The 19,986-nt window shown below is 37.2% G+C and overlaps 1 protein-coding gene across 7 annotated transcripts in view; it reads left to right on the top strand.

The window, feature by feature from the left end:
* Window positions 1–19,986, top strand: part of AAGAB (alpha and gamma adaptin binding protein) — a 63,581-nt gene that overhangs the window by 17,489 nt on the left and 26,106 nt on the right. For all 7 annotated transcript variants that reach the window (XR_011968180.1, XM_072614827.1, XM_072614820.1 and 4 more), the window contains exons 2-5: window positions 6,666–6,856; window positions 6,995–7,091; window positions 7,597–7,686; window positions 12,600–12,683. Coding sequence is in view for 6 of the 7 variants with exons in the window: in XM_072614827.1 (XP_072470928.1) it covers window positions 6,666–6,856; window positions 6,995–7,091; window positions 7,597–7,686; window positions 12,600–12,683 (462 nt within the window). In the remaining variant the exon portion in view is untranslated. The remainder of the gene's footprint in view (window positions 1–6,665; window positions 6,857–6,994; window positions 7,092–7,596; window positions 7,687–12,599; window positions 12,684–19,986) is intronic.

Genomic DNA, 19,986 nt, shown 5'->3' with positions numbered 1-19,986 from the left:
TCTGGGAATAGTCTGTTAGTTAACAACTGCTACAAAATATTAGAAGGGCAAGATGCTCCCAGGTGACCTGCTCATGAAATTGTAACTCTGAAGTTATGACTACACCTGCAATGATATGGGTCCATTATTATTTTTAAAAGCCTCTGTCTACCTGTATTAAAGAGAGTGGTCAGTTTATAAAGGATTTCAACATTGTGCAGCCTTTACCCCAAATCTATATTTTTCTCTGTCTACTTCCTGTTTTCTTTTCCTCTTACCTAATCTCAGACTCTGCTACTTGTCATTTTCTTGCTTGTTTTCTCCTTTCTCTAGTCCAAGAAAAGAATTTTGGGGTGAGGGGCAGGACAAGAAGGTATTATCTTTGGGACTGTTTCAGTGCTTCTGTCTCCTTTATTTCTTTGCTCTACTTTCTTATACACCACAAGCATTGTGTTTTGAAATAACATAACTTCTTATAAACACAAGAACTCTGCACTTGATAGATTTTGTGCATTAGGTAGGATGATTGAGCTAGTTAAGTTTTGAGGTCTCTTTCAACTTTAAGTCTCCTTTAATTATAATTATCTTCTTCAGTGGGTCCATCTTACTCAGTGTTAAAAATACATTTAACTTTCAGCTGTGGTCACATTAGTAAGATTAAAAAACTATTGATTAAGTTTGTACTCATGTAAGGCATTGTGTTATGTTGGGAATGTAAAAACAAAAACTCAAACAGTTCCTGCCCTTAAGGAGCTTGCTGACTTTGGGAAGCATGACATATGCCACAGTTTGGAAAATGCAAAGGAATTTTAGGTGTCAGGGTACAGTAACAGTTGAGGGGATCAGGAAAGATTTTTCTAGGGTGAGTAAGGGTAGAAAGCGAGCTGAGCCTTGAAGGAAGGTAGGAATTCCAAGTCAGTAAGTATCTAAGTACTTACTACGTACCAGGCATTGTGATGTGCTCTGGGATAGAGAGAAAGGCAAAAACAGTTCCTGCTTTTGAGAAGCTCACAGTCTAATGAGAGAGACTATGCAATTTATAGGAAGCTAGAGAAAGTCGGAATGAGCCGAGGTGACTGGAAGGACAGTGGTGCTTTCCACAAATGTAGAGAAGTAAGAAAGATGGGAGGGTTTGGGGGAAAGATGAGTTCTATTTTTGAAACAAGTATGACTCTCAAAAGGCAAATTATAGTAGGGTAGTGACTTTGTAAATGAAGATGGTTGATGGGAGAAATGTTAGGAAGATAAAATCAACCATACTTGGCAACTGATTGGCCTTATGAATTTTAGGAGAGGGGAGAATCAAGGAAGAGCCAAAGTTATGAACCAAAATAACAGCTGTTCTCTGGGTCAGTATATTTAATTTGGGAATTGCCACTTTTTTCTTCTTGAGGGAAATGGGTAAAAATAGATATCAGATCATGGGATTTTTTATCTAGATGAATCTTGGGGATCATCTCCTCTAACCCTGTCATTTTACAGATGAGAAAATTACAGCCCAGAGAGTTGTCATTTGTCCAAAGTCATACAGTTAGTATGACCTTAGAGATCCTGGACATAAAGCAAGGTCTTCTTATTTCTTGTCCATTTCTCTCCTCCCACACCACTTATATATACATATATATGTATACATATACATATATATGTATATATATCTGCTCTGTGAATTCAGTGTAATTCCACTCTGTCTTGAACTGTTCCAAGACATTTTTTTTTCATTTAAATGCCTGCTTGGTTTAGATTATTTACTTTCCCTGTGAACAGATAGAAATATAGGGGTGATGGGAGCAGTTAGGTAGTTTTGTTTAAAAGGCTTTTCTTTAAAAAAATGAGATTGAACACTGTATAATTATAATGATCAAGCTTGGCCCTAGGAAGAGGTGAAAAATATACCTTCCTCCCTTTTTTGCAGAAGTGGAGAACTCTAGTTGTATAGCATTGAATGTACCAGGAGACTTTATTGATATATTGCTTAATTAAATTAATTGCTTAATTTAAAAAAAACTGCTTTTTTTCCTTCTTATGGTTTTTTATTCTTTAACAAAGGATGACTTTGGTGGGGTAGAGAAGTTGGGAGGGCTCTTTTCAGAAATGAAGGTGATAAAAGATGTAAGATAACAAACTTTTTAAAAAATGATTGTTTTTAGAGAGCAAACAGAAAAGTTATACTAGAATAAAGTTCTCAGTTTAATCTTCCTTTCTGGTCTCCTGGATTTTGGGTCAGCAGGAAGTACAACAGTAAATTGGAGTTGAAAGGAAAGAAACTTGCAGCCCTAACAAGAGCAAAACGCTAGCTCTTGGGGACAGGCTGGTTTTTTACTTTGTCTTTTACATTCCCATTGCCTAGCATAGGGACTGGCACATAGACCGGGTACTTAAAAGACTAAATTAGAGAATGACATATGGCCAAAAAAATTGTTTGTCTGCTAAAACCAGAACAGTAATTCATTTTTTAACAACTATGATGTATATATTATTATATATGTGATATACTATTTTATATGGTAGGCTAAGGCTTTCAGTAAGATTGACCAAGTTAATTATGACAACTGGCATTTACCCAGTGTTTTTCCATTAAAATATGTGTGTGTGTGTGTGTGTGTGTGTGTGTACGTACATACACACACCCTTATATACACGTGTGTAGTTAGAGATATAGATCCCTCTGTGTGTATATATACACACATGTATACAGGTGTTTGCCAAGCAATGTGAGATACAATGATGTACTACTATGGTAAAGATGCTGCAGTGTCTTAGGGTCATGGAAATGACCCCAATTTTAGTTGTATACATTAGGGTTAACCGTTCAAAATTTAATTTAGGGTAGGACAAAAGTGAGACCAGGGCATGTTTTTCTAGCAAGTCTAGTCAAAATTCTAAGAAGTACATGACTCATTTTAGACAGGTAAACACTAGAAACCCACAGGTATAATTTGGAAGACTGATCCCTGATTGGTGATTTGGCCTGCAGGTTCTCATGTCCTGGTGTGTTGATCCTGGTTGCTATTTTGATGTGTATAGAATACCGTGAAGAGCATGGCTTACTTTTGGATTAACCTTAATAGTTATTTTTATTAAAATTGTATTCAGTTGTGAAAGGTCTGGTTTGTTCTCACTTAAAGAACAGTTGGAAACCCGGATTCTAACCCTCACTTTGTACTAATTAACCGTGTGACCTTAGGCCAGTCACTAAAACTATTATTTGTAGTTTTGTAATCTGAAAAAGGAGGAAGGGTGGACGAACAGATTTCTGAGGGTCTCTTCTCACCCTAACATTTGTAATGCCGTGGTTTTCTGATTCTGGATGTTTGAGTGACTTTAATTAGATAAGAGGGTTTGTGGTAGTGGTGAAAACAAATACCCAGAGCTAGTTAGTAAAGTTGACTGAGGAAAGAAAACTGTTCTTAATGTAGACATTTCTGTTTGCTAAATTAAACCGTACTTGTGATCTTTGGAGGCAACAAAAAGTAAAGTAAGATGCTTCTCACTGTTCTGTCCGTAGTCCTAACGTGGCACAGATGTGATCAGAAAATCCGTATGCAGCTTCACTGTTAGAAGGAAAATATGAAGATTAAAACCTGATCAGTAAATTAATCTTTCAGCATGTTTTAGGCAATACCGTGTAATAGAAACAGCTACATTTTGTGATTCCCTTCTCCCAATTTGTTAGCCTTACCATCATCTGAGTATGTTTACAAGTATAAATAGGCCTCTATAGAGAATCTGGGTGTTTATCTATAAAAGCAAGATGAGATTTCTATAGTTCCTATATTTAAAAAATGAATCTACCAAGCTTTTCTCTAAAAATCATCAGTAAAACAGACCATTCTTAAGTTCATGGTCAAGAATAAATTGTACAAGAAACAGCTTATTTTAGTGGTTGGAAGATCACTTTGGAGTTACGAGTGCAAGTCCAGTTTTTGACACATACTGGCTACATGACCAGTAGCTGTCACTGAATGTCCCAGCCCTCCAGTCAGTTTTCCAAGACTGTAAGTTAAGGACAAGTTGCAGATCTGGCTTGGTAGACATGGTTTCTGGGTTGGGAATTCTCTGTAGTGTTTCCATCACAGTTCCAGACTAAAAATATATTAAACTAATATACCAAATTGAGAAGTACTACGAACTTTTGAGTGATTTTATCAGTTCTAATTACTAAATGGTATGGACAGACTGCCAGAAATCGATTTCATGCATGTCAAGTACCAGCTCAAGAAATAGAGAACTTCCGGTTTTGTTAAGGGCTGAGAAAAAATAAGTTAACTGGTTATTGAAAAAAATTACCCACAGATGAAGATTGATTCCATTTGGGTGAGTCTTTTAAAAAGAGAAGATTTTTTTAAACCCAACCTAGAACAATTTGCTTTCCATATGTATATCTATGAAGTGTGTATCAGTGGTGCAATAGTTATCTGTAAGAAAAACAACCACATATTGCTATGCCACCTGCTTGAGGTTTAGAAAATTAGCATCAAGTGTAATATAGACTTTGATCTAGGGATTTTTTTTCTCTGAGACATTTACATGAAAACAGAACCTTTGATTTTAATAACTCATCTGTTCCTACTGCTTATTTCCCACCTGAACTTGTCATAATCCACCATGAGGGACATTGCAGCTGGTTGCTGTGGAATTGATTGACACCAAATAAAAGATTATGACTTCAGGTAGAGATGAAGCAGAAGGAGCAGATCATTTCTTAAAGATGCAAGAGAAAATTTTGCCTTTTCACTGCATGCAGAAGCCCTTTGTTGATAGTAACAGCCATGGGTTTGGAGAAAAATAAATTAAAAAAATAGTAACCCTGAGAATACTAGGGCTTTAACCAAGAGTAAAAAGGCAGAAGAGGGAGTAAAATTCAAAATAGAATTGTTTCAGAAGAAAAGATTGTAGTTTTCCATGACATACGGACAGTTTAGGAGATTTTGTCATGAATGAGGTGATGTTTCCTTATAAGAAAGGCAATAAAATATTAATCTGAATGTAGAATAAGTTCCTTCCCTACTCTCTTTTCTACCCCCCATTCCCTCACCCCAATACTCTCCCAAATTTAGCTTGTGTGAAATCTTAATGTAGTCTAAAATCACATTCTTAGTAGTAGATAGAAGAGAGAATGACAGCATATGTGGAGATTGAGAGTAAGAGAAAGATACTTTTAAGTAGTAAAAATAAAGAGAGCAGTGATGTTAGAAATGACAAAAATAATGGTAAACAAATGCACTAGTGATAATTTCATAGAATTTTTTTTAGTCTAATTTTTGTCCTTTCATTTTTGAGGGCACCCTATATGGTAATGGAGTGGACCAGCATGACAGATGTAGCAAATGGAAGAATATAAGTACCTTTGATTTATTCCTTGCCCTCTTCTGGAGTGTATTGTCAACATCTCTTCCTCATTCTCCCAAATCCTTTTGTACTGTAATAACAAACCAAAATGTTAGGGTTTTTTTCAGTGCATACTCTTATCTCTATAATTTAAAATTTAAGTCCTGATTCAAAATATCCTATAAATTATGATTGTGAAGAGTGCTTTGTCTTTTCAAGAGTTTTCATAACTCGGTATGAGTAAAAAATAACAATTTTTAAAAATTAGTATCATAACTAATTTTTCTAATGACTCAGTCAGTGGTAAAATAGATTGTTTCTGTGCATTCCATTACTCACACCTATATTTATTTGTTCATCGCTCATATCACTGTATGTGTTGAGGCTTGGTTCCTTGCCTTAAGGGCAACACAATAAAAGTTATTTCCTCCTCATCTGTGTATTTCTGAAAGAGGATTTAGTTATATTAGAAAATATTCATCCCATCTTCTCAGAGCTATACTGTGGCAGAAATTGCACATTTAAAATTTTATTTAAAGGATCTTTGTGAAATAAAAATGTTAATAAAATTTTGTTTTCAGAGAAATCTTAGGAATGTACGTAAATCTAAATGAAATGGCATCTAATATTTAATTAGCTAAAATATATATAGGCAGTTAGCCCAAGAAAAATGGCTAGATCACCTATTTTAGTAGCATTTCACTGTTAACTCGCTATTTACTGCAGTTTGCAAATTAGGTCAAAACGTTTACAAGCTCACCAGAATTGTTACAGCCCTCCTTCTTCCATCAAGTTTCCAGATAGTAAAATGAATGAAATTAGTGTTCTTCCTTTTCTGTTCACCTGGCATAAATCACCGTTCTCCTTGGTGAATGAACAGATGGCTGTTTATAAGACTTCTCCTCCTATCACTGTCTAGTCTGTTCATCTTTATTGTTGCATCTGTAAATACTCGTTGGTAAAAGAGTCACTAAGTTAAATAACATCTCACCATTATGACTCATTATTTTCTCACAGTTTAGCAAAAAGAGCGCTGGACTTAGAGTTAAGGAACCTGAATTTATGGCCTGACGTTGCTCTTTATTAACCGTGTGAACTTGCACCAGCCCCTGCCTTTCTCTCTGATCTCACGTTCCTCAGCTGTAATATCTTCATTTAGACATGATTTCTAATGCCCTTTCTCATTTCAGATTCTATGGATATACTTGGGAACCTACATTAAGATCTAAGGCCCTTTGAATTTATGTACAAAAGGCCCAGTCCAAGTATCAGTTTGTAAATTGTAATATTTAAATGTGATCATTTGTATTGGTTTTTCAATCTACATATTATCTTTTGTATAATTTTTTTCTTTTCAGATATTCTTGGAACAGAAGATCTTGCTGTAGATACACCTGCCAACAATGGTGTGAGATTTTACCCCTGGACTATTGATAACAAATACTATTCTGCAGACATCAATCTGTGTGTGGTGCCCAATAGATTCCTTGTCACAGCTGAAATTGCAAAGGCTGTCCAGGCTTTCATTGTTTACTTTGACAGCACACAAGTAAGAACTTATATTTTCAGGGTCCCTGTAAGAGACTTGTTGGCTTACTTGGTATTCTTATTTTTTAGTGGGGATGGGATGGGAACAGGTTTGATGCAAACTGTCTTTTAATGTGTACTTTTTGATATTTTCCCCCAGAAATCTGGTCTTGACAGTGTTTCATCATGGCTTCCTTTGGCAGAAGCATGGCTACCAGAGGTGATGATCTTGGTTTGTCACAGAGTGTCTGAAAATGGTGAGATGCTAAAAAAAAAGTACATATTGGCCAGTTTGTTGGTATGCAGAGTATGAGCATTTCCTTAAATTAAAACACTGTATAGTATGTTGAAGGTTTTATATTTCTGACAGTTTTTAGCTAGCCAGAGACTTTTTGGAAAAATATAGAGTATTTGAAAATCAACCTTTTAAGAAACTTTCTTTCTGAAGTCTTTAGTTTCATGTGTATATATGTAGTTAGACATATGTCTGTATAGATTTATATCTGTGCTACAGATATATACATACATACACACACATGCATGCATACATACACACACACACACATATATATATCTGTGCTACAGATATATACATACATACATACACATGCATGCATACATACACACACACACACATATATGTTATTTCCCCATTTTAAAGCTTATCATTAAGGAGGAAAATTAGAGAGGCGTAAAGCCTGTGCTTTGGTGGCATTTAGTGTTTTATCTTCATACACATACTATTTTTACTTCTTTTTTTAGGTGTAAACCGACCAAAAGCTCAAGAATGGTGCATCCAACATGGCTTTGAGTTGGTAGAACTTAGTCCAGAAGAATTACCTGAGGAAGATGGTAGGTGGTTATAATGTACATCTGCTTCAGTAGAAAACAACAATCTAAGCTAGAGGCATGAGAGAATATAAATATATTCTCTAATGTGGCAAGAGTCACAATGAAAATCAGAAAGCTTTCTTCATTTTTAATCTGTTTGAAAGACTTATAACAAATAATTCATTCACCTGACTGTCAATAATTTTCATTTTTTTCCAATACTTGTTTAGGCTGAATTTATGGAACGTATCCTTTCTTACCCTTTTTACAAAAATGCTGAAGTCTAACTCTTTATAATAGGTTTTGTTGAGCGGAGGGTTCTTTTTGTTCCCTCATCTCAATCTATAACAACTGAGGACTGAATTCCTGAAGTAACCCTGGGGCTGTCCTACCTACTTATTTGTTCTTTTGGATATTTGGAGCCAAGCAAACTTAGCATGGTTTCTCTGAGATAGTAGCTCTGGTTATAGTAAAAACCATGGATGCAAGGGCATGTAAGTTTTGGACAATGTAGGAAATTGGCTCTCACTAATATCCAAAGGAGAGTTTTACATACTACAGGGTCGTCATATTTTAGAATCTATATTTTCATTATCATCCAAAAACATTTCTTGGGTTCCAGCTGCATGTAAAATACTGTACAAGTGGCTGAGGATAGGAAGAGATGCCAATGAGATTGTAATAAGTTTAGTTGGGATACTAGGGTAGCATGTGCTGATTGCCAGGTGAGCAGTATGGATAATAAGCACTTGAGGTGCTCTTTGAGGAGGGGTCTAGTAAGGCTTCACAGTGGAGTCAGGTGTTGAACTGGACTTGGAGCCGGGGGGAAGAGGGGATTATTATCAGGAGCAGTGGAAACAAAGGTGAAGGAACAGAAATGGTCCTGGTGAGGAGGGGCAGGGAAGAAACCTGTCTGACTGGAGTAGCTGGTCTTTTGGAGAGGTAAGCTGGGGCTAAGTCATAGAGAATGCTGAATGCAGACTCTCTGTAGGGGATCATACAGACCTCATGAGTGTTCTCCAGGAAGCTGGTATGAATATAGGTGTTCCTAGAATCCCTCTCTATCCCAGTATATTTTAGGATGTTTTCCAAAATTTCCTCTCCTTGAGAAGGAGGATATTGTCAGATATAGATATACTTATAGAAGTATAAAATGGAAATGAAAGATCTCAAATTCTAAAAGAATGTTGAAGGTGGAGATGAACAAATAAAATGATACCGTCTTTGTTCTTTTTAAAGCCTCCGTGAACATGTGTTCTGCTACTAAAATGAGAATGTTTTTTCTGTTAGAATTTTATTATCACACTAACCTCAAGACCCACCACTTGCCTTTTCTTATTTTAAAATAATATTTTCTTTTTCAATTTCAGTCCATTTATACCGTAGACTGTTTCTACCTAAAGCTCTGAGCTCCCAGTCACCTTAAAATGATTATTAACTCTAATATTTGGAAGCCAAACCCTACCTTTCTGGTTCATTCATCACATATGTAACTGAAATGACAAGGTATTAAGTAACCATTGTGTTTAGAAAGCTATGTAGTTTTAGTAACATAAACCTAAAGAGAAGGATGACTGGATGGGTTGGTTTAATTGTGTTACTAAGGTTGCATCTGCCTTCTGGGATGCTGGGGCTTTTTAGAAGGGTTGTTTTAAGTAGTTTTGTTATCTACCTTCCCAACTTGTTCAAAACATTTACAGAAAGGGGTATAAAGCAACCTCAAAGTTTTAACCACATGCTGAATACCTTGCCTCTTGTGGCCATAATAACCCACTGCCCAATAGTGCAAAAACTCTCAGCTTTCAAAGCACTATGGCTTTTTGTTTCTAATTTTTACTGTTTTTGTTTTGATAATCATCTGGTATGTTTAGTCCCCTGATGTATTCACTAGGTCTGAAAGTACTTTGTTAATACTGGGAATGTTTGCAATGTGTCAACTGGGGCTTTTATCAGACTTGTATAAACTTCTTAGCATGGTCTGTTTGAGCCCTTTTTTGCTACTCTCCTTTTGAATGCTAAGATTTGCCACAATGAATAGACATAAGTTTTCTATTTTGTGAGATGTCCTAAACACTCTTTTTCAGGAAAAAAATCTTGTTGAACTTTTCATTATTGCCTATTCCTAGTAGCATGGTACCTAGATATATTTTCATTTTTTTTCTTGAAAAGGTAGTTCTCCCTTATTTTTTTCCAACTCTTTATATTTTTCAAACATTAACCAATTTCTTCATAGAAATAGAATATTAAGAGGTATCTCAGAAGTCATTTAGTCCATCCTTTCCATTATAGGAATCCTTTGTACAATATTCCCAAAAGATAGCCATTGGGCCTTGGTTTGAATTTTTTTTTTTAACTTTGTGAGGTCGGTTATTCCATTATCAAGCAGCTGTTTGTTGAAGTTTTTCCTTTTCTTGCCAAAAATTAGCTTCCTCTTAATAGTCTTGATTTTTGTCTCTGGAACAGAAAAAAAGTGTTTTTTTTATTCCAAAAGATAACCCATCAACTATTTGAAGACTTTCATAATATTCTGCCCACCACCCTGCTATAACTCAAATTTTTCTTCTCCAAGGCTAATTGATTAGCAGGTTCCTTAAAACATTATTTCTAGCTACCTGACCATTATTAATGTGTTCTATTTTTTAAAGTATGATGTCTGGCATTGAATGTAATATCTCAGATATAATCATCCTATCAGTGAGTACAGTGGGCTTATTATCTACTTTAAACTGAACAATATTTATATTGATTCAGTCTAAGATTATATTTGCTTTTTTATCAGCAGCATTTCTGTTGGCTTCCATTGAGCTTGTGATCCACTAAAACTTTTCTTTTTTCCTACACAAACTACTGTCAAGCTAGGACTCTCCTGGCCTATTCTTAAGCAGCTACTTCTTTTCAAATGTAAATACAGGTCTTTGCATTGATACCTGTAACATTTCATCTTCTCACTTTGGACCCATTGTTTACATCCTTTTAAGATATTTTTGAATTCTTCTAAAGGATTAGCTTTGTGTCATATTCAATAAGCCTATTTTCATTTGAGGCTTTGGTAGAAATATTGGGCCAGTAAAAGAACCCTAGGGCATGCCATACCATTAGAGGTCTCCCTTCCTGTCTTCTCTTTGAATATGGGTCTTTAATCACATGGGAACTCTTTCAAATGTTAGTCTTTTCCTTCTATAATCATGAAATTATAAATCACTGGAAGTATAAATAATTCCATTAAGTTAGCTACATTATATTTGTTATCTAGACCATAGCTTCTTTTTTCTTAAAGATATACTTTATTTATACCTTTTGTTTTATACAACCTATTTGTTGTATAGTTGAAAAACTATACCATCATAGTTGTTCTTATGTGCACATGAAAAATGAGCCTCTGTTATAACAGACTGAAGCAGTTAAACCAGCTGGTACAGTGTCTATGTCTGGCAGACTGCGCCGTGGTCCACGTTGGTCATCTCTCACATCTTTATCTACAGAACATGGGTGTTCCCCTGTCTTTTCTGTGGGATATGGCTGGTCACAATGGTTATTCCAAGTTTGCCTTCTGTGTTTAAGCTCTTCTAGTTGTATGAATGTTCTGTGGGGCTGCATTTTATCCTGTATTGGTTCATACAAGTTTTCTCATGTTTCTTTGAGTTCCTTATCTTTGTCACTTCTTGCGATGTCATCGTATTCAGTCTACATTCCTGTGCCACAGGTTTTTCAGCCATTCCCCCAGAAACTCAATTTCTGCCAAATTGCTTTTCCGCTTTTCCAGTAGTTGTAAAACCGGGAATGCTTCCCCAAGTAATTCATTTGAAGTGAACAGCATCCTGATGAAATGTGACTATGATGACTATCACCTTGTTTGAAACAGAATCTCAGTACCTTATTTTGTATTTATTACGCTTTGTTTGTTTACAGTGTTTTGTTTGTTACAATGACAGGTTCTAATGACCTTACTTGTCACATATTACATCTTTATTTTCTGATCAGAAAATAGTTAAGCACTTTCCATTACTGAGTGATGATTAGTTAGGTGGCATGGTGGTTAGAACACTGACTCTGGAGTCGGCAAGACCCGAGTTTGAATCTGTCCTCAGAACTGTCTGGCTGTGTGATTTTGGGCAAGTCATTTAGCATGCCTCAGTTGCCTCATCTGTAAAATGGGGTGGTAAAATGTACCTCCCAAGGTGGTTGTAGGATTAAATGGGATAAAAACGCTACATAAATGTTATTATTATACTGTTATCATTTATCTCTCTGAGAACCTGTTGGATTCATTGCACTATACTAGATGCTTGAGTTTACTTACTGGGTAGAAGACAAAGTCCCTCCCTTCACAGACCCCTCAGTGTTACTCTCTCTCTAGACAGTTTTTACTGTTGCTTCTGTTAGTATCTTAAGGTCCCAGGACTGGGGGACAGCTGTCTTTCATGGAGTATCATTGCCCATTATGAGTCAGAAGAGATGATTTTTGTCGTTGTTCAATCATTCATTTGTGTCTGACTCTTTGTGTCTCTGTGGAACATAATGTTCATGAGGTTTTCTTGTCAAACACACTGGAATGGTTTGCCATTTCCTACTCCAGTAGATTGAGGCAAACAGGGTTAAGTGATTTGCCCAGGGTCACACAGCTAGAAAGTGTCTGAGACCAGATTTGAACTCAGGTCTTCGTTGACTCCAGATCCAGTGGTCTTCCACTGAGCCACCTACCTGCCTCAGAGAGGACTATACCACTTGAATCAGTTTAGTTTACAGAATAGTCTTGTCAGTAGTGGAGTAATCTCTAAATTTGCTTGACAACCAGTGAAAAGTTCCAGTTAGATTTACTTATGTATTCAGTGTTTCCTGGGCACCTACTATGTATGAAGTACTTATAAAAGTACTTTTTAGTTATATGTGTAACATAATTTGAGTAAAATGTGGTTTTCTCCTCCTTCAATTAGATGACTTCCCAGAGTCTACCGGAGTAAAGAGAATCATACAAGCTTTGAATGCCAATGTCTGGTCGAATGTAGTGATGAAGAGTGGTGAGTAACTGCACCGAAAGGAGTCATTATCTTCTATTTTTGCATCTCTTAAAATGATGTAAATTTTAATTTTTCTTTCCTGTTTGGATAGGAAAGAGGTTAGCTCCACTTTGGTCCACAGTTTTAGATGGGACAAAAGTAGCATTTCTAAGAGTTTTGTACATGTGTGTAGTTGTGTGTTCATTCAGCAGATATTTCTTGATTGTTCATGTTCAGAGGTCAGTGCTAGGCCCTGAAGGAGATTCCCAAAAAATGTGAGCCAGGTCTCAGTGCTCTGAGAAAGCAAGGTGTGAATATAAACCATCGCATAATGCAGTGCAGTATAAACCAGGTGCAAAGCCAGAAATAGCATTGACTGGGAGTTCCAGATTTGAGAGGAAAAAATACGATAGTGGCTGGAATAGTCCTGGACTAGGCTGGAATTGTGGCTGGAACGCTTTCCAGACATCTTGATCTGGACTTTGGAGAGTAGGGGAAGGGGTGTTTTTTTTGTCTTTTGCCAGTATCCTTCCCACTCCCCCATCGAATCTTCCCTTGTAATAAAGAAAAAGTCAAACAAAACCAAATTGATCAAAGTAACTGAGTCTGCCAGCATGTGCTGTTCATCCCCTTAGTCCTTCTCCTCTTTATTCAGAGAAGTATTGCATTGTCTGTTTCCTGTGACCAAGATTGTTCATTGTCTTTAAGTTGAATTCATTTTAGTGTTTTCATTTATATTTTATTGCCATTACTGTATCTGTTTGTCTCTTGATCTGCTTTGTTCTCTCTGTATTGGTGTAATGCTAATGAGTTCATAGAAGCCTATCCTTACTTCTTCCACATCTTCATGTTCATTGTTTCTTACCGTGGAGTTGGTGGAATTTTGATAGGTTGGAAGGAAAAGTGAAGAGATTAAGAAAAGTCTTGGCATCGAGAAAGAGCCTAATCTGTTTGGGGACTAGAGTAGATTGCCCCTGTGGAGTTAAGGTTTCATGCTGGGGAATGGTGGAGACAAGGATAGTCACAGGGTGAAGATGAGAAGCCTTGAATGCCAGAATGAGAACTTTGGACCCTATCCTAAAGGGGAGGCATGTGGTATCATACAGGCTTTGGAACTGAGTGGTGACATGAAGGGACTTTTAGAAAGCTGAGTCTGGCAACACTATGTGAGATTGAGTAGAGTAAGGAGAAGCCTGTAGGCTAGCAGCGTGATCCCACAGCTGCTAAACTGAGTCTGGATGCGAGCTGAAGCAGTTTTAGTGGAGATGGAGACAAAGGGATGATTAAAGAGATTATTTTGAAGTTACAAAATGCTTCCTCTTGTAGTCTTCTTGTTATCTTTTCTCATCGTACTCCAATAACCTTTTTAGTCTAGTACTGACTAGACACATTCTGTGCTACCAATAAACAGTGGAGGGAATAAAAACCATCTTCCTTTGCATTAGAAACACTATGTAAAAATTTAATTTATTAAGGGGATAATCTCTTTTGTCTGCCCCACTTCCCAAGGATTACTTCTAGTTGTAGAACTAGAGCGTTTCACCATGTTCTTCAGTCCCTTCAGGGTGAAATGAAACTCAGGTTCTTTTAGCTGAACTTTTACATGGAATGGGTGCCTGAGGTTAAAGCTCTGTCTGGCACAATGTAAGCGTAGCAGAATTGAAAAAGAAATGAACCTGTATCTGGCTTTCTTTATATGAAGCAGGGCTAGTTTCTCTCATAATCTTTTGGAGTTTTTGGTTGCCTTTTTCCTTAGCTTCCACCTACTTTTTTTTTAAACCCATTTATTGATTTTTTAAGTGCTTGTAAATCTTTGAGGTCTTGAGTCTTTGTAAAAAACTACAACAACATAGTTTTGAAGATATAATCCTGTTTTTCTCCTAAAATGCTCCATTAGTTAACATGGCTATTCTTGTTCATTATGAAAACTAGTATTTGTATGAACAGTTAAGGAACATGTGATACTTAAGTAACTTCATGGAAATCTTTAACTTTGCACAGTCTGAGAAAACATAGGTTCTAGAGTCTTGTAAAACCAGTTTAAGCAAAGACCCTGCTAATATACAAGATTCCAGTGTTGTTACATACTTTAGAAACTTAATTGCCATGTCAGGTAGCACTGAAAATACAAAAATTTGACTGAGTTTTCTATCTTTGCAGTTTATTGGGATCTTAATTGCTATTGAAAGGGAAAGTAGTGCTACATCAGGATATTTAGAGTTAATTCAAAACTTGGAGGCAAAGTGGCTTCCTGCCTACTTTCCTTCTCCTTTGCTTTGCCACCAAATAAAATATATGTTTAGTAAGACCCAAAGACCAATTACATGTTCCCTGAATGAGGATTTGTGGTTTAAGGGAGAGGCCAGCCTGATTCGTTTGAGGCTAGGTCTACTGAATAGTTTTTTCCCCGAGATTTTTTCCTTCTCTCCTATCTCTTTATATATAACTTATATGTAAAATGTGGACCTGGAAAACAATTTAGGTTATAGGATATCCAGTTTTTTTCATTTTCAGTATGGTTCCCCCGGAAGCTTAAGGCTTTTTATTCTTAAAGCAGTGTTCTCCTTGATTCTTCTGACGAGTCTCTGATGACCCAAGTTCCAGGCCACTGAGCGTCATTGTGCCTTTGCTGAATCTTGGGTCAGCTTCATTCCGCACCTTCTCTGTCCCCTCTCTCCCATCTCCCTGCCCTGCTTCTGATTTCAGATCAGTTGTCAATGTGAAGTCTCCAACTTTGTGGTTGAGTCATTGGTTGCCTCACGTAGAAAAGAGTGAGAGAAGGGGCGTAGTGGTGTTTGAGCTGACCGGAACCCAGAACTTAGGGCTGCTAGAGCATGCTTAGAAATCAGTCACAGCAAGGAAATTGACTTGCAGATGAGAGGATTTCTTTCCGGAGTATTTGAATCACAATTCTTTCTTTCATTTTCTTTTTCTCCTTCTTAGTCCCAGGAAATCAAGGGACTCAATCATATCACAAAAATGAAAAGAACTGGATGGGAAGATTGTATACAAAACTCAGTTCCATCCACACAGATTTCTGTTATCTAGAAATGTCTCTAGCCTCAGAGAAGTTGGGAATGAATCCTCTGATGGAATGGTGACTTGAAGGCCAGGGTGTTAAAACCCTTTCCAAGCAAACCAAAGAAAATGTCCACCAATTCCATTAATTAGTGTTCTTCTGGATGTCTTAACTGTTAGGGCTATTAATTCTTATGCCTTTTCTTGTTGAAATAGGTTAATACCCTTTTTCCAGATAATCTTTAACAACACGTTGATCCCTGATAGTCAAGCGACGCAACTTATTTTGCCTTTCTGTTTGTGTACATTGCATGTAGTAAGAGGTTAAGAAATGCTTTCTCATTTATCTAATACAACACTGTTTTCTGTGAAATATCCCCCTTCCATGAGCCACGTTCTCCAGGGATCTAACTTCTAGCTCTAAATTCTCTGATCCTGTAACTAAAATAATCTAGCAAACTCACTTTTACTCATAAAAGATTAGGATTTAAAGGAATTTTTAATGGAAAACATCTAGTTTAAATTTCTCATGCAGTAGATGGGAAGCTCAGAGAAAGAAAGTGGCAGAACTCAGGACTCAATTCCAGATTTTCTTACTACTGTGTGTGTGTGTGTGTGTGTGTGTGTGTGTGTGTGTGTGTGTGTGTGTGTGTTAGCTATATGGGCAAGTCCTTTAACTTCTCTAGTTTCTCTTTTCTCATCTACAATGCATGGGTTGGAATACAAGGCTTTTCATCCCTTCTAGTTCTGCTGTAGATCTGTAATTCTACGAATGGAGAAGTGAGCATAGTGGAGTTAAATGATGTGCCTCGGAATGCGTTGGCAGGACCTAATGATTTCCTAGACTTTTGAAACCCCTCAGATTTGCTTTTTAAAGAGACTGATTGGGGAGATTATCAGATCAGAGAGCCTTTGAATTTATTTGCTTATTCTTTTAAAGAAATTCTTCCTATAAGAAAGCTTGTCTGGAACGGTGTTGATAAAGCCAGACTGACTTCATCCTTTTGTCCCTGCATTCAATCCAAAGTAAAGATAAGGCCGTTGAAGAGTTGATGTAAGAAATATATGTATGTTACTAATGAGTGATGATATGCCTTATGATATGTAGTTTTATATTATTCTTTTATTTGGAGCCACAGGTGATTGCTATTTAATGCAAGCACTAGAATTTCTTCTCTTCCCAAATGTGCATTGCTATATTCACACTGTCACGGAGCAAGAGAGGCTCTGCTGTTTCCCTAGAATTTGGAGGTAGAGAAGTATTTTTCCTGCAGGAGGTATGTTCTTTTTTGGCAGAGATATCACTTTGATGGCACCTTGGAAAATCTTGGTTCTTATGCCCTGTGGCTTTCCCAATTTGTACAATTTCACAAGCCAAAGGACCCAGTCACATGCTCAGTTTGTTACAGGAGGAAATCTCTAGATATCAGTGTGTACATTGGAAAGGTCAAACCTTGAGAATTCTCCCTGAGTTTCCACTGTGCAATAAACAGATGATTACAAATGGTCCAGGAAATGAATCCAAGTTAGAACTCCCTTTACAGCTTGACTGTGCTTTTGAAGAGACATTCTCTACATCAGCTTACCCACAGTATGACCTTCCCTTCAGATTTCCTGCCTTAAACTTCCTCCACCCAAAAGTCTTCTGGCAGCTGCTCAAGGGGAGGAATGTAGATAAAATCTAAGCTGCTAAGTTGAGTGACCCACAACCACTATTTGAGTCTGTGGGATGGTTTGTGGTCAGAGGCTGTACACGAAAGCCAGACATTTGGTTCCCTGTCTTTTATAATTATGATGATGAGAATTGTTTTCACTGACTAGCTTTCACAAAATGCCTCGGGCATAAAAACACTGAACTAGTAGAGGAAGGAATAAAGCTGTAATTTCCTGTCATTGTGCAATCCAGAGATACTTATTGATCATCCACAACGTTTAAGGTCCTATTCTAGGTGCTGTGCAAAGAGATCTGAGACATAATTTCTGCCCTCAAGGAACTTATAGTCTAGTTTTAAAGATGGAACCAAAAAAACCCAACAGTAATGAAAAGTACCTTATTTAAATGCTGGAATGGGAGAGCTATTAGACACCAGCAGTTTACAGCTTTTGGGGGTCTCAGATACCTCCTCGCCCAGGAGGAAATGTGGCCCAGAGAAGGCATGACTCCTAGAGGAGCCCCAGTCAGTAAGGACTGAAGGCATCCAGTGGAGGTGTCTAGAGTAGCCTGAGAAAGTTGTGCCCTTGGGAGGCATAGGACTGGAGCTAGAATTTGGAGATGAACGATTTAGTGCATGTGTCAAAGGGAAGGACCATAGGTGCCGAATACTCAGATTTGGTCATGATGGTTTTGCTTAACTTCTTCCTTTCTGATGCAAGGGAGTATTTTCTGGCAGAAGCGGGGGGTGGGGGGGGGGGTGGCCCATCAGGAAATTATTGTAGTGGGGGTGAAAAACAAAAGGCATTCATAAAGCTCCTTTTTTAAAATGCAGCAAAGGCATCATTACCAGTTGCTGCTTTGTTAGCCCAGTTGGCTGTGGCTGACCTTCTTTTGCTGCTGCTAATTTTTTTGTTTTGTATTAAGCTTTGTAACACCCACAACACCTCACATGGGGTAGGTGGTCAGTAATAAATATTTTTTAATTAAATCAGTTTGTCAAGTGTGTACCTTAAGATCACTGGATTTATAGTCAGTCATGAGATCTGGGCGTGAACCCAGCTCTGCTCCTTATTACGTGTGTTACTTGGGACAGGTCGCTTGCCCTCTGTGGGCCTCAGTTTCTTTATATCCAAAAAAGGAAACATTTGGACTAGATCACCTCCAAGGCCCCTTTTAGATCCAAAGCCTATTGTATTTATGAAACATCATTCTCTGGGTGGTGTGTTCCAGAAGGGGATTAATACACTTAATATGAGAGAAGCCATAGGCCTGGGCTTTGAGCCAGAAATGGCATTTTCAGAAGGTGACATTTTCTTTGTTTCTTGCTCAAGGTCACAAAACAAGGCAGTGACCGTTCGCAGAAATGAGAAGACAGGACTTTAACGTCCTACCTTTCAAGGATATTATAAGGACAAATAGCCATCATCTACTTAAAGGTTTTTAAAAATAAAATTTAAAGAGAAATGCAATTTTAAAAACTTTCATTGGTATCTTTTGTATATCACCTTCAATTCTAGCCATTTCCTTCCCCAATCCATTCTTTATAACAAAGATTAGAAAGAAAGTTCTGCAAAACCAACCAACAACCATCCGACTGTGGCAGTATATGTATAGTGTCTCACCCCATAGTCCCCCGCCTCTCCAAGTTCCGTCATTAGAGACAACAGTTAGTTTCATTGTTGTTCTTTGCATTTCTGTGGCGTGGTCTTTGTGTAGGTTGTTTTCCCTGTTCTCCATGCCTTCCTTTGCATTACTTTGTCTTCTCCCGTATTCCCCTGTTCTTCATTTTTGTCTTGCTTCACTGTTGTTGGGTCATACTAGCATGGTGCCTTGTACATAGTAGCCTCTCAGTAATGATCCTTTGTTTTGATAGGCAAGGAGAATAAAAACGGTTAGTAGGGTGTAAAGAATTCTTCAAATGAGGGAGGCACTTCATTGTTTCTTAACACAGTGGCCTGTTCCATCAGTGAGCGCTGATGAAGTTTGGATCTTATGGTCTTTTAAATAAACTCCATTTTGACATTCTGCTTCTAAAGTCTATTCACTATTTTTAATTGATATGATAGAGAAACCCATCTGCTCCTATTAGACTACAATGTAAGATGCTTATTAGTACATGATATTTAATTGTAAGCAATAATGGCAGAGTGTTAGGTTTCAAAATCTCTGAATATTTACTTTCAGTTTATCTAGTATTGTTTGATCCCCTGTGACTCTACTAGGTGAGGATTAAGTAGGATTTGTGTGGTAGAAATGTCAGTTCTCTTACATAGTTGCTTTATTTTAGGGTTTTGTTTTGTTTTTTTCATTGCTGAAGTGTTCATAATTGGTTGATATTCCGTCCCTTAAGTATAGTGGAAGAAGTTAATTTCCTGATCTGAGATACTCTTATAATGGAACAGTAGCAGTAAGAAATTAAATCACAAAAAATTCTAGCAGGCCCCCTTCCAGTACTGATTCCTTTGAAAGAGGTATCTTCACCAGAAATTGGAAAATTAAGAATTGTGTTTAAAGAAATGCACTCTCAGAGGCTTTTTAATACTATTTTATTCAGCCTCATTTTATTAGTCTAATGGGTTAGCAGAGAGCTCTCATAGTCTAGGGGGTTGTAGTGTCAAGTGGTAATCCAGAGTTAGGAAAACTGGATTCAAA

Source organism: Notamacropus eugenii, chromosome 1 (assembly GCF_028372415.1).
Source record: "Notamacropus eugenii isolate mMacEug1 chromosome 1, mMacEug1.pri_v2, whole genome shotgun sequence".
In the NCBI taxonomy this organism is placed as follows: Eukaryota; Metazoa; Chordata; class Mammalia; order Diprotodontia; family Macropodidae; genus Notamacropus; species Notamacropus eugenii.
This window is presented reverse-complemented; position numbering and strand designations above follow the sequence as displayed.